The sequence below is a fragment of the Herpailurus yagouaroundi genome, unplaced genomic scaffold (assembly GCF_014898765.1).
Source record: "Herpailurus yagouaroundi ecotype Mexico unplaced genomic scaffold, PumYag 210, whole genome shotgun sequence".
Taxonomy (NCBI): Eukaryota; Metazoa; Chordata; class Mammalia; order Carnivora; family Felidae; genus Herpailurus; species Herpailurus yagouaroundi.
In genome coordinates, this window is record NW_024412441.1 from 7,327,989 (window position 1) to 7,340,196 (window position 12,208).

The 12,208-nt window shown below is 38.4% G+C and overlaps 1 protein-coding gene across 4 annotated transcripts in view; it reads left to right on the forward strand.

The window, feature by feature from the left end:
• Positions 1-12,208, forward strand: part of ASB3 (ankyrin repeat and SOCS box containing 3) — a 117,387-nt gene that overhangs the window by 37,684 nt on the left and 67,495 nt on the right. For all 4 annotated transcript variants that reach the window (XM_040453745.1, XM_040453746.1, XM_040453741.1 and 1 more), the window contains one exon: positions 9,880-10,038. In XM_040453745.1, coding sequence (XP_040309679.1) covers positions 9,880-10,038 — 159 coding nt within the window. The remainder of the gene's footprint in view (positions 1-9,879; positions 10,039-12,208) is intronic.

Sequence of the window (12,208 nt, forward strand, 5' to 3'; positions counted from 1 at the left end):
TCAACGTTTATTTATTTTTGGGACAGAGAGAGACAGAGCATGAACAGGGGAGGGGCAGAGAGAGAGGGAGACACAGAATTGGAAACAGGCTCCAGGCTCTGAGCCATCAGCCCAGAGCCGGACGCGGGGCTCAAACTCACGGACCGCGAGATCATGACCTGGCTGAAGTCGGACGCTTAACCGACTGCGCCACCCAGGCGCCCCCAGTCTGCTCTTTTAAGGATTTGGTAGTTACTAGTCATGTTTATTCTTTCTTCCTTTTCCAAACAGGAGCAATGTTACTGAAATTGAGGGTGTTTGTGCTTTGGTTGAGTTAGTCTTTTTTTTTTTTTTTTTTAAATATTGTTCAGTTTCCTTAATTTGGGGAATCTTTACAAGTACTTTAACTGCCCCCCCCCCCCCAAGTTCACACTAGAAAACAGGATAGACAAAGTCCCTGCCTTTATGATGCTTATATTCCTGTCAGGGGAGACAGACTATACTTAAATAATTAAACAAGATAATTTCAAAACATAAAAGCGTTGTAGAGAGAATAAAACAGGGTAATGGGACAGAGAGTAACTATGTGCTACTGCACATCTCTTTCCAACTCTGTGTTGAATTGACTTCATGCTTGTAACCTGAGATCAGCCAAGTGGGAATATTTACATGGGAGAAATCAACCAGTGCTATGAACCAAAGCTTTAAATTTGGGTTTTTTCCCCCTGAGAGCCAGTGACACATTTGCCAGCTCACTACTGAGAGTAGGACTCAGTAAGAGACTAAATGAGAGATTCTGATAGGAGATGATGGGTAGGGTCGAGGAGATAATGGTGATTGAGCACTGCTTTGTAAAGGTCATTATACTGGATGCTTGATGTACGTTTTTTTTTTAAGTCCATTTATTTTGAGAGAGAGCATGAGTAGGGGAGGGGCAGAGAAAGAGAGAGAATCCCAAGCAGGCTCTGCACTGCCAGCACAGCCTGTGTGGAGCTTGAACCCACGAAGCTGAGAGATCAGGACCTGAGCCCAAAACTGATAGTTGCATGCTTAACTGACTGAGCCACTCAGATGTCCCTACATTATTTACTACATATAGAACTGCTCTTTTTTTTAAGTTTATTTACTTGTTTTGAGAGAGAGACAGAGCAGGAATATGAGTGGGGGAAGGGGAGAGGGAGAGCGAGAGAGAAAATCCCAAGCATGCTCCATGCCGTCAGTGCACAGCCCAATGTGGGGCTCAATCTCACGAAATGTGAGATCATGACCTGAGCTGAAATTAAGATTCCGATGCTTAACTGACAACCACCAGGCAGCCCCCTTCTCTCCTTTTTCCTCTTCCCTTATGCTCATCTGTTTTGTTTCTTAAAATCCATATATGAGTGAAATCATATGGTATTTGTTTAGCTTTGACTGGCTTATTTTACTTAGCATAATATACTCTAGCTCCATCCATGTCGTTGCAAATGGCAAGATTTCATTCTTTTTGATGGCTGAGTAATTTTCCGGTGTGTGTGTGTGTGTGTGTGTGTGTGTGTGTGTGTATACATATACATATATCCTTTCATTTTTAATGACTTCTTTAAAAAAAATTTTTTTTTCAACGTTTTTATTTATTTTTGGGACAGAGAGAGACAGAGCATGAACGGGGGAGGGGCAGAGAGAGAGGGAGACACAGAATCAGAAACAGGCTCCAGGCTCCGAGCCATCAGCCCAGAGCCTGACGCGGGGCTCGAACTCACGGACCGCAAGATCGTGACCTGGCTGAAGCCGGACGCTTAACCGACTGTGCCACCCAGGCGCCCCAATGACTTCTTTTTTAGGCGTGATGTTTTTGGAGCTTAAGATAGCCACACATAGCTATGTGACTAGTTGATATAAATGGCCAAATAAAATTATCTCACTGTATTTTTATTAGAGTTCACTATTATGAAGTAAACTTTGGATAAAACTAGTTTACCAGAATTAGGAAGTAGAGTGTGCAGAGACTAGGAAGCAGCTATATGACTTATTTTAGGAGGTCGAAACAGTTTTGGTCGCTGTCTGCCATGAATTCGGTTGTTCTCTATAGTTGGAATTAATGTCCAAAATTCTATCAGATTTGATTACTTGATTCACTAAAAACTAGAATGGTACAGAAAAGCTATAGGTCACTTTATATAAAAGTGTTTTATAAGGGGCTCCTGGGTGGCTCAGTCCAGTAAGCCTCTGACTTCAGCTCAGGCCATGATCTCCCGCTTTGTGAGTTCCAGCCCTGCGTTGGGCTCTGAGCTGACAGCTGGGAGCCTGGAACCTGCTTTGGATTCTGTGCTCCCTCTCTCTCTCTGCCCCTTCCCCACTCATGCTGTGTCTGTCTCTCTCAATATTTCTTATGGCCCATTCCTCCTCTTGTAAATTAAAGTCCATACTTTATTCAGATCCCCTGCCTTTTAAAAAAAGATTACAATGTAAACTTACCTGGAAGATTCAAGTTCAGGAACATTGATCAGTGACTAATGGTAGCTGACTACTTAGCTAGCATATGGCTAAGTGTGATGATGAAGAGCGTATGTTTTTAGTCTTGAGAAGTGAAGTGAGGTCTCTTCTGCTTATTGGTGACAGTGACATCTTTATATCTGTACCAGTTAACTTAGTATTATGGGTTAATCTTAAAAGTTTCCAAAACAAGTTTGACATTTTTGTTTTTCTTTATACTTTGCTGTACCTGTGTTTTATTTAATTCATAATTCTCTGGTCTTTTATAGCTCTGCTGGTACACGTAAAAGTGTCTTTTATTATATAATTTCTGTCTCCTTGAACTTCCTCTAATATTAGTGAACTGCCAGAGATTCATAAACATACCTTTTATGGACACCTGGATGGTTCCGTTGGTTAAGGGACTGCCGATTCTTGATTTCAGCTCAAGTCATGATTTCATGGTTCGTGAGATAGAGCCCTGTGTGGAGCTTGGTGCTGGCAGCACGGAGCCTGCTTGGGATTCTCTCTCTCTCTCTCTCTCTCTCTCTCTCTCTCTCTTTCTCTGTCTCTCTGTCTCTCTGCTTCTCCCCTGCTCTCTCTCCCTCTCCCAAAATAAATAAACTTCAAAAAACCTATACCTTTTATTAGTGTACTAAAGTATGAAAGTACTTAAGCCTACACAAAAAGAATGCTTAGAAAGGTTTTGCTTTACTGTCCCTTCAGTTTAGATCCAGAATATAGCCTAAAAAGTAGAGATGATCTTCTCATTCAAGTTGGAGAAGAGCATTCAAATGCAGCATGGATTAGTTAGAAATTTAATGTGTGTATGTATTTTTTTCACTTTAACTTTTTTTTTTTTTTTAATGTTTACTTATATTTGAGAGAGAGGGCAAGTGGGGGAAGGACAGAGAGAGAGAGAGGGAGACACAGAATCTGAAGCAGGCTCCAGGCTCTGAGCTGTCAGCACAGAGCCCGACGTGGGGCCCGAGCTCAACAAGCCATGAGATCTGACTTGAGCCAAAGTCTGACGCTTAACCGACTGAGCGACCCAGGCGCCCCTTTCATTTTAACTTCTGTGTGAAGTGTTAATACACATAACAAATTTGTTTGTCTTCTTTGCTTTTTGGAAGTTCATTTAATAGATGTTGAGATTTCATGAATCTTTACATCTTGGAGGACAATAATGATCTTCAGTGGAAATTGTACATGCCATTCAGTAGTAAACCATTTACTGACTAAAGATCACTTAAAATCTTATAATTAACTGTAGCATATCACCAACAAATATTTTTATTTGGCAAATATGAGCTAATTCATAGTACTTTTTATTAGTTAAAAAAATATTACGCTGTCATATTGGGCATGATAATAGATGCTGAAGATCATTAGATAAATAGGCACCATAGCATAGTGATTAAGAGTTGTGTTCAGATGGACCTGGGCTCTGCTGACTTCACCACTTTATCCTGGTGGGATAAAAGGACAGGTCTTTTAACTTCTTGGTTCTTCAGTTTGTTTATCTGTAAGATTAGAAACATTCCATCATTCCAACTCAGGCCAGAAACTGGGCCATCCTTAATTACTTCCTTTTTCTTATATCCCTCACCCAGTCAGCACATCTTTATGTGTGTGTGTGTGTGTGTGTGTGTGTGTGTGTGTGTGTACACATCCACAAATTCACATCACTCTTACTGCCTCACAACCTCTAAGACCTTGGTCTGAGTCACATATCTCTTTGCCTGGATTGCTCTAATAGCATCCTAACCTCAGTTTCTGCTCTTACTTCTTCTTCATCCTACCATAATCTAGTCTTAGTGTATCAAAGACTAATGTCTGTCTCTTCTGTTCAGAATTCTGCAATAGCTCCCGATTTCACTCTGAGTAAAAGAACTGTTTCATGGTATTTAATAGTATAGATGTAATATATTTAATAATTCTCCCATTGATGGGTTCTTATAAGTGGTGCTTCAGTTAACATCCTTATATTGTAACTTTGTGACATGGGTGTATATTTCTATAGAATGGAGTTTTAGAAGTCAAAGTGCTGGTGCAAGAAATATGCAAAGTTAAAATATTGATAGACACGGCTAAATTATCCATAATATTAATCAGAACTTTTTCAGTAATGAATGAAAGAAATAATTCAAACTAGTTAACACAAAGAATGGAAATATATTGTTATGAGCACCAGGTGTTGTATGTAAGTATTGAATCACTGTATTGGACACCTGAAATGGATATTACATTGTATGTTAACTAACTGGAATTTAAATAGAAATTAAAAAAACTTCAAAAACAAATAAGGGACATATAGTGCTTATGTAAATATTAAGTCTGAGTGGTAGGTCCCTTCAGGCATTGCCAGATGCTCCTATTCAAAATTTTTTTTTTTTTAATTTTTTTTTTTCAACATTTATTTATTTTTGGGACAGAGAGAGACAGAGCATGAACGGGGGAGGGGCAGAGAGAGAGGGAGACACAGAATCGGAAACAGGCTCCAGGCTCCGAGCCATCAGCCCAGAGCCTGACGCGGGGCTCGAACTCACGGACCGTGAGATCGTGACCTGGCTGAAGCCGGACGCTTAACCGACTGCGCCACCCGGGCGCCCCCTTTCTTTCTCTTATGTCTGCATTTCTCTATGTTCATTTCATTCTCGTGTAGCCTTTCTCTTTGGAAGTTCTAGGCAAACTTTGTCTTTAAAGAAGCCTGTGTATTCTGGACATTAATCCTTTGCTGTTACATGTGGTTCAGTTATTTCATATATTTTCTCCTAGTCTTAATTTTTTATAGTGTCTCATGTCTTTGTAATGCCTTCAAACCTCTTGCTTTCCACTGACTTTTTCCCTTCATCTTATATGCATGATGAAATCTCTTAAAGGGTTATCTGAAAGTTTTGCCCATGGTGAAAATGTTTGTTGTGGAAATTATCTTATACCCAACCTTTTCTTAGAATTGCTAAGTAAAGCATAATGATTGTGCAAAGTACTTGACTTTCTCAGCTACTTGAAATGGATATTCATCACTCTTTGTGATTGGCACATCTTAAATTTGTTTGGCCATCATCAAATTGTGGCTCAGTTGTTGAGATAAGGTTCTGATCTTAATATTTAACCTATGTTAATGAATATTTAACGCTTATTAAAACCATGTGTTTTTGCTTTCTTTCTTAGAAAACAAAAGTGTACCATTTCTCACTTAAACAAGTAAGCAAGTTTACTATTTATTTATAAGTCAAAATACATTTTGTGTTAGGAATCATAGGGTTGTGGTATAATTGCTAGAATGTTAAAGTCAACTCTTGTTATTGCTGCCCAGGTGTCAGCTGGCTGGCATTGGTCCAGCTGACATGGCCCCAATCCTCAAGGTGCAGCCAAGAAAGAACTCACAAGTTGTCATTACAGAACCGAAGTGCCCATTATGGGTTTACCCATTATGAAGTCTTGAATGCCTTTACATTTAAATTTTCAGTAAGTAGAATAGAAGCAGAGACTGCTTTGCCCTCCAGTGAGAAATAAGTAGAGGTTAAGGCATTAAAAACAGTATTATGAGCCATTTTCCCAAGAACCCTTATAAAAGAAAGGATGAGAATGAGAGGATGGTTGTTGGTATTCCAGTACCAGATAGGTAAGGTCCCCTTGGTCCCTGGATACCAATTAAGGAGGGCAGTTTATCATTGAAACTTCCAAAACCAATTTATATTGGATCCTGAAAACTTTCTGAAAATGGTGTTTTGGAGATTTAATTTGTAACAACTGTGACAGTACATAAATTTTGTAATTCTGTTGAACCCCTTTGAGGGTTCAGGCCAGCTGTTTTATCCTTGTTTTACTGTTAAGGAAACTGCTGCAGAGAGTTTGAGTAATTTACCCAAAGAGTAATCCAATAGAGAACTGGTGGAGCCAGGATTACAGCCTAAATCTGACTCCAAATCCACTGCATTTGCTCCACCATGTAAGTTTCCTGGTCCAGTGGTTTTAGAGATAAACTATTCAAATGTATCTATCTTTTTTTCTATAGGTGAAATCTTTTAAGATTTCAATTTAGTAGTTAACTGACTTCACTGTTTTTCATCCTGCATGAGAAGGGCCTTTTCTTTTCTTTACTTCATAGATAATTGCACAGGAGTATTTTTTTCCCTTTCATAATAAGATGGGTGTGTGTGCAAATCACGAATGGTGGCCCTCAAATCATTCAGGTGGGAATTAAGCTCCCTTCCTTGGAGGTGGGGGGGGGGGAGTATTTACATAGATTATTGGATTTATCTGATACTTAGAATATTGCTTATTTCCCATTTATTTATTCAGTCATTTATATCTGCCTGGACTCGTGTATATTTATTTTATACATTGGATTATAATCCAATATGATATTTATTTTGTTGCTCAAATTGTTCTAGGTTTCGTCATTGAGTGCTCTTTCAGATCAGCTCTTGTGTTTCTTTGGCATGTCCCATGTTTTGTTTTTTGAGCACTTTTTTACTTTCTTTACCTAGAAGATGGTCCAGGCTCATTTTGTATATTCTGTGTGCCCATCCTAGAATCAGCCATTTTCTTAGGAGCCCTGGTTCCTTTTATTGGAGAACAGTTCTCAAAACCAAGATTTAGGCACTGATTGTGCTTGTTGCTACTGGTGTGTCACTGCTTTTCAGCCTTTTCAGCAGACAGGGCTAGGAAACATTTATTATAACCCATGTGTATACACATGCCTATAAGCATTTCAATATCCATCCATCTGTATTCTGTATTAAAGCTAAATATGAGTTCATGCTAATGTCTGGATTCTAATCCAGTACCGTTTGGTTCATTCTAGCCTTCCTCCTTTGCTTATCTGTAACCTCCCTTTTCAATAGTGAGAAACCTGTCACTATCTACCATTCCTTTGTTTATTTGAGCTTATTGTACATAGATGATGGTTTCAGAATTGTTCATCTTTCCCCCTATGATAAACAACTTTACCAACCAGACTACGGTGTATATATACACTTCCTTTTGTCTTTAGCCTTACGGTTAGTTTCTGGTCATAAAACCATTTTCTAAAGTGTCATCCATTTGTAGTCCAATTAGACACTTTTCTCACAGTTTCCATTCTATCCTGAGATTCCCTGACTGTACCCACCTGGTTGGTTTTTTTTTTTTTTTTCATTGCATACATTAAGTAAGTGTCACTCTTTGTGTTATACAGTTTTTTAAATGGCTATGATTAAGTCGTATCTCTCTTGTTTCTCAGTGGAAGAGAACATCCTTCCTTCTTTCCAAAACAAATTCCTCAGTATATCTAATGCAAGACTGGCCTAGGTCGGCTTCTTTTCAGCCATCATCTCTTAGTCTCATTTTGCTTCTGTGGCTCTTCCTTCTCTCCCTGATGGGCACCCTCCTCTCTGCCTTTGTATTATCACCACGTTGGTTTACTTATTCTAACTTTAAGACCTGGTTTAGTGTATGCAGTAAGTCTAGTCTCCTCTTAGTACTTGCTTTCTTTATTTTTCTAACTTTGTTATTCTTACCTGTCCTCTCCATCTCTATCAACTTTAGTCACTTTATCAAGTATCGTAAAAGCAACCAACCAAACCACAACAGGTCTTCTCACATTTTGGTTAGAATTATAATAAATTTATTAATTATTTTGAGAGGAATGCACATCTTTATAATATTGAGATTTCCCATTTAGAAGCTGTCTGTGTTTTGGCACCTGGATGGCTCAGTTGGTTAAGTGACTGACTTTGGCTCAGGTCTTGATCTCCCAGTTGGTGGGTTCCAGCTGTGCTGAAAGCTCAGAGCCTGGGGCCTGCTTCAGATTCTGTGTCTCCCTGTCTGTCTGCACCTCTCCGGCTCGCCCTTTGTCCCTCTCTCTTAAAAAAAAAAATGAATAAAAAACGTTAAAAAAAAAAAAAGATTTAGAAGCTGTCTGTGTGGGGCACCTAGGTGGCTTAGTTTTTAAGCATCTGACTCTTGATTTTGGCTCAGTCATGATATCATGGTTTGTGGGATCAAGCCCCACATCAGGTTCTGTGCTGACAGCATGGAGCCTGCTTGAGATTTATCTCTCTCTTTCTCTCTGCACCCCTCCTACCCCTGCTCACAGTCTCTCTCTCAAAATAAATAAATAAATAAATACTTAAAAAATAGAAGCTGTCTGGTATCTATATATGTGTATGTGTTCCTAGTTTTTCTCTTAACTTCATAGTTTTGTGGATATCTGAATAAAGGTCAGTTTCTGACTAATCTGGGAAACACCGTTTTTGTGATATGAGCTTTAAAAATATAACTGCTCTATTTTGCAGTTTAATTGTGCATCTGTAAAGTTTGAGACTTGTAAACATTTTTTTTATTTTAAAAATTTACGGTTTATTTTTGAGAGAGCAAGAGAGAGAGTGTGGGGCGGGGACAGAGAGAGGGGGACAGAGGATCAGAAGTGGGCTCTGTGCTGGCAGCTGATGAGGGGCCTGAACTCACGAACGGTGAGATCATGACCTGAACTGAAACCCAAGAATCAGACGCTTAACCGACTGAGCCACCCAGGTGCCCCAGAAAGTCACTTTCTAAAGTCACTTCATGTGACTTCAGTAGTTCATTTTACTTTGGAATTACACAAAAATTAATGTAGCCATTATTTACATAATTTTAATGTTACTAGAACCTTGAGATTTTCATAACAGATAAACCTCAGAAACCTTAAAGTAGAAGTTGTATGCCACTGTTTGATTTCTTTGGAAATGGAGTACATTTTATTATTTTAGAAATACAATCTTTTTTTTTTTTTAATTTTTTTTTTTTTTTTTTACGTTTATTTATTTTTTGAGACAGAGAGAGACAGAGCATGAATGGGGGAGGGTCAGAGAGAGAGGGAGACACAGAATCTGAAGCAGGCTCCAGGCTCTGAGCTGTCAGCCCAGAGCCCGACACGGGGCTCGAACTCACAGACCGCGAGATCGTGACCTGAGCTGAAGTCGGACGCTTAACTGACTGAGCCACCCAGGCACCCCAGAAAAGGAGTATTTTAAACTACCCTCATTTTATTAGTTGAATACAAGAAAGTAATGCTTGACATGAGACCATTCCTCTCATGGAAACTCAGAAATTGAAAAAAAAATTGAGTATTATTTTAGTAAATCCTGCTTAAGCAAATCTTTGGTGCTGCATCCTCTTCAGATCTTCTTTTGTGTTATTTTTCAACTCCTGCCACTCCCCTTCCCTGCCCACCAAAAATGAGAGAATAGAAGATGAGTTTGTGGACAGAATTTGTGTGTAAGGGATACCAGGGAGCTGTTCACACTGTGACCCCTGTAGAACTTTTCCTTGATTTTCTAGAGAGTTTTAAAGTGAGACCTCCCGTTTATAATTACAATTTAATATTTCATTAAATTCTTCTTGGAATCTTTGCTCTTTAATCACAAGAAATAGTAGTACCTTGCAGTTGACTTTCTTATTTTTATTTTTACCTAGATTCCTCTGAAAACTACATTAAGACAAAGACATTTGAGGGCTTTTGTGCCTTGCATCTTGCTGCAAGTCAAGGACATTGGAAGATTGTACACATTCTTTTAGAAGCTGGGGCAGATCCTAATGCAACTACTTCAGAGGAAACCACGCCGCTGTTTTTAGGTGAAGTATGCTATTTTTGGTACAGATGCAGTTTTTGCTTTTTGTTTTTGGTAAAAGAACTACGCTTAATGGGGGGGGCCCCCCCCCAGCTGTTGTGCTTACAGTATGTTCTTTGGCAAACATTATACTGCCACCTCTTTCATTCTGAAACCAAAAAGTTATCTTTAAAGGTTTCTCTCTTCTTTTCCATCCTTGGGTGATAGCATCTGGGAATATCTTTAAGTATTTATTTAAAGTTGTAAAATTTTTTCTGTATTGTAGTCGTCATCATCGTTGTTCTCAAATTGTTCTGAATACTACAGATAGCTTAAATTGTAGCAGTAGTTACAAGATTACCTGTGAACATTTTGTTTGCTTTTGCTTTTTGTTTGTGTTAAGAAATTGAGAAGATTTTATGGAAGAAATCACCAGCTAATCCTTTAATGACAGTTAATTTGTTGCCTGTATGAGTCACTATTCAGACTTCTTCAATTATGGACTGTTTTTAATTTTGTAAGGACAAAGTTCAAATTCTAATGGACACACTTCACTACCTGTCTTTTCTTCCTCCCTCCTTCCCTTTGATCCTCTTTTTTTTCCTGTTTGATCCTATTTGTTGTTAGGTACATTGAGGCCATAATGTTTAGTGGAAAACGAGAAAATTAAGAGAATAAAACATTTGTGTAGAATCAGTGTATCTGGACTAGAGTTTTGGTCCTACCATATGTAATTTGTAAGTTCATTTATTTACTGTATGCTTTTGTTTCCCCGCTTATAAAATGAAAGTAATAGTACCTATCTAGTTTTTATTTGACTGAGAATAAAATGAGATGCCTATGAATGTAGCTCATTCCTTTTAAGCATAATATATACTTAAAATTTATATGTAGTAAAATTTATTCTTTTTAGTGTATAGTTCTATGCGTTTTGATGTATGCATCAAATGTGTACATCTCACATCTATGATCTTGATGTATGTATAATGTGTAACGACAATAATAGTCAAGAAACAGGACAGTCCCATCACCCTCATACCAAATTCCATCATGCTGCCTATTTTTAATTTTTTTAATGTTTACTTATTTTGGGGGGAGACACACACACACACACACACACACAGTCCGAGTGGGGAGGGGCAGAGAGAGGGAGACACAGAATCCAAAGCAGGCTCCAGCTCTGAGCTGTCAGCACAGAGCCTGATGAAGGGCTAGAACTCACGAGCTGTGAGATCATGACCTGAGCTGAAGTCAGATGCTCAACTACTGAGCCACCCAGGTGCCCTGGGCTACCTATTTTTAATAAATCTCCCCACTCCCCTTCACCCTTAAAAACCACTGATCTATTTTCCTCCCTGTATTTTGCTTTTTTTGCAGAATGTCATATATAACATGTATATACATAACATATATTTTGCAGCATATAACCTTTAACTTAGCATAATGCTTTTGAGATGCATACATATTGCATTATCAGTAATTCCTTTTTATTGCTAAGAAGTATTCTATTATATAAATGTAACACAGTTTATCCATTTACCAGTTGATAGACATTTGAATTGTTTTCAGTGTTTGGTGATTGTGAATAAATTGCTACAAACATTTGCATGCAGGTTTTGTTTGAATATAAGTTTTAATTTTTCTTGAATTAATACCTAGGATTGTTGGATCATGTGGTAAGTGTATGTTTAACTTTGGAAAACAATTCAGAAGTTTCTTATAAAGTGACTATACAGTTTGTATTCCCTCCAGTAATGTTTGAGAGCTTCAGTTGCTACACATTCTCCCTGACACTTAGTACTGACATTTTTTTTTTTTTTTTTGCTTTTAATGGCATCTCATTGTGGTTTTAATTTGAACTTTTCCTGATTGCTAATGATATTGAACATCTCTGATGTGATTATTTTCCATTTTTCCTGTTTTCACCCATTCCTTTTTTTTTTTTTAATATATGAAATTTATTGTCAAATTGGTTTCCATACAACACCCAGTGCTCATCCCAAAAGGTGCCCTCCTCAGTACCCATCACCCACCCTCCCCTCCCTCCCACCCCCCATCAATCCTCAGTTTGTTCTCAGTTATTAAGAGTCTCTTATGCTTTGGCTCTCTCCCACTCTAACCTCTTTTTTTTTTTTTTTTCCCTTCCCTTCCCCCATGGGTTCCTGTTAAGTTTCTCAGGATCCACATAAGAGTGA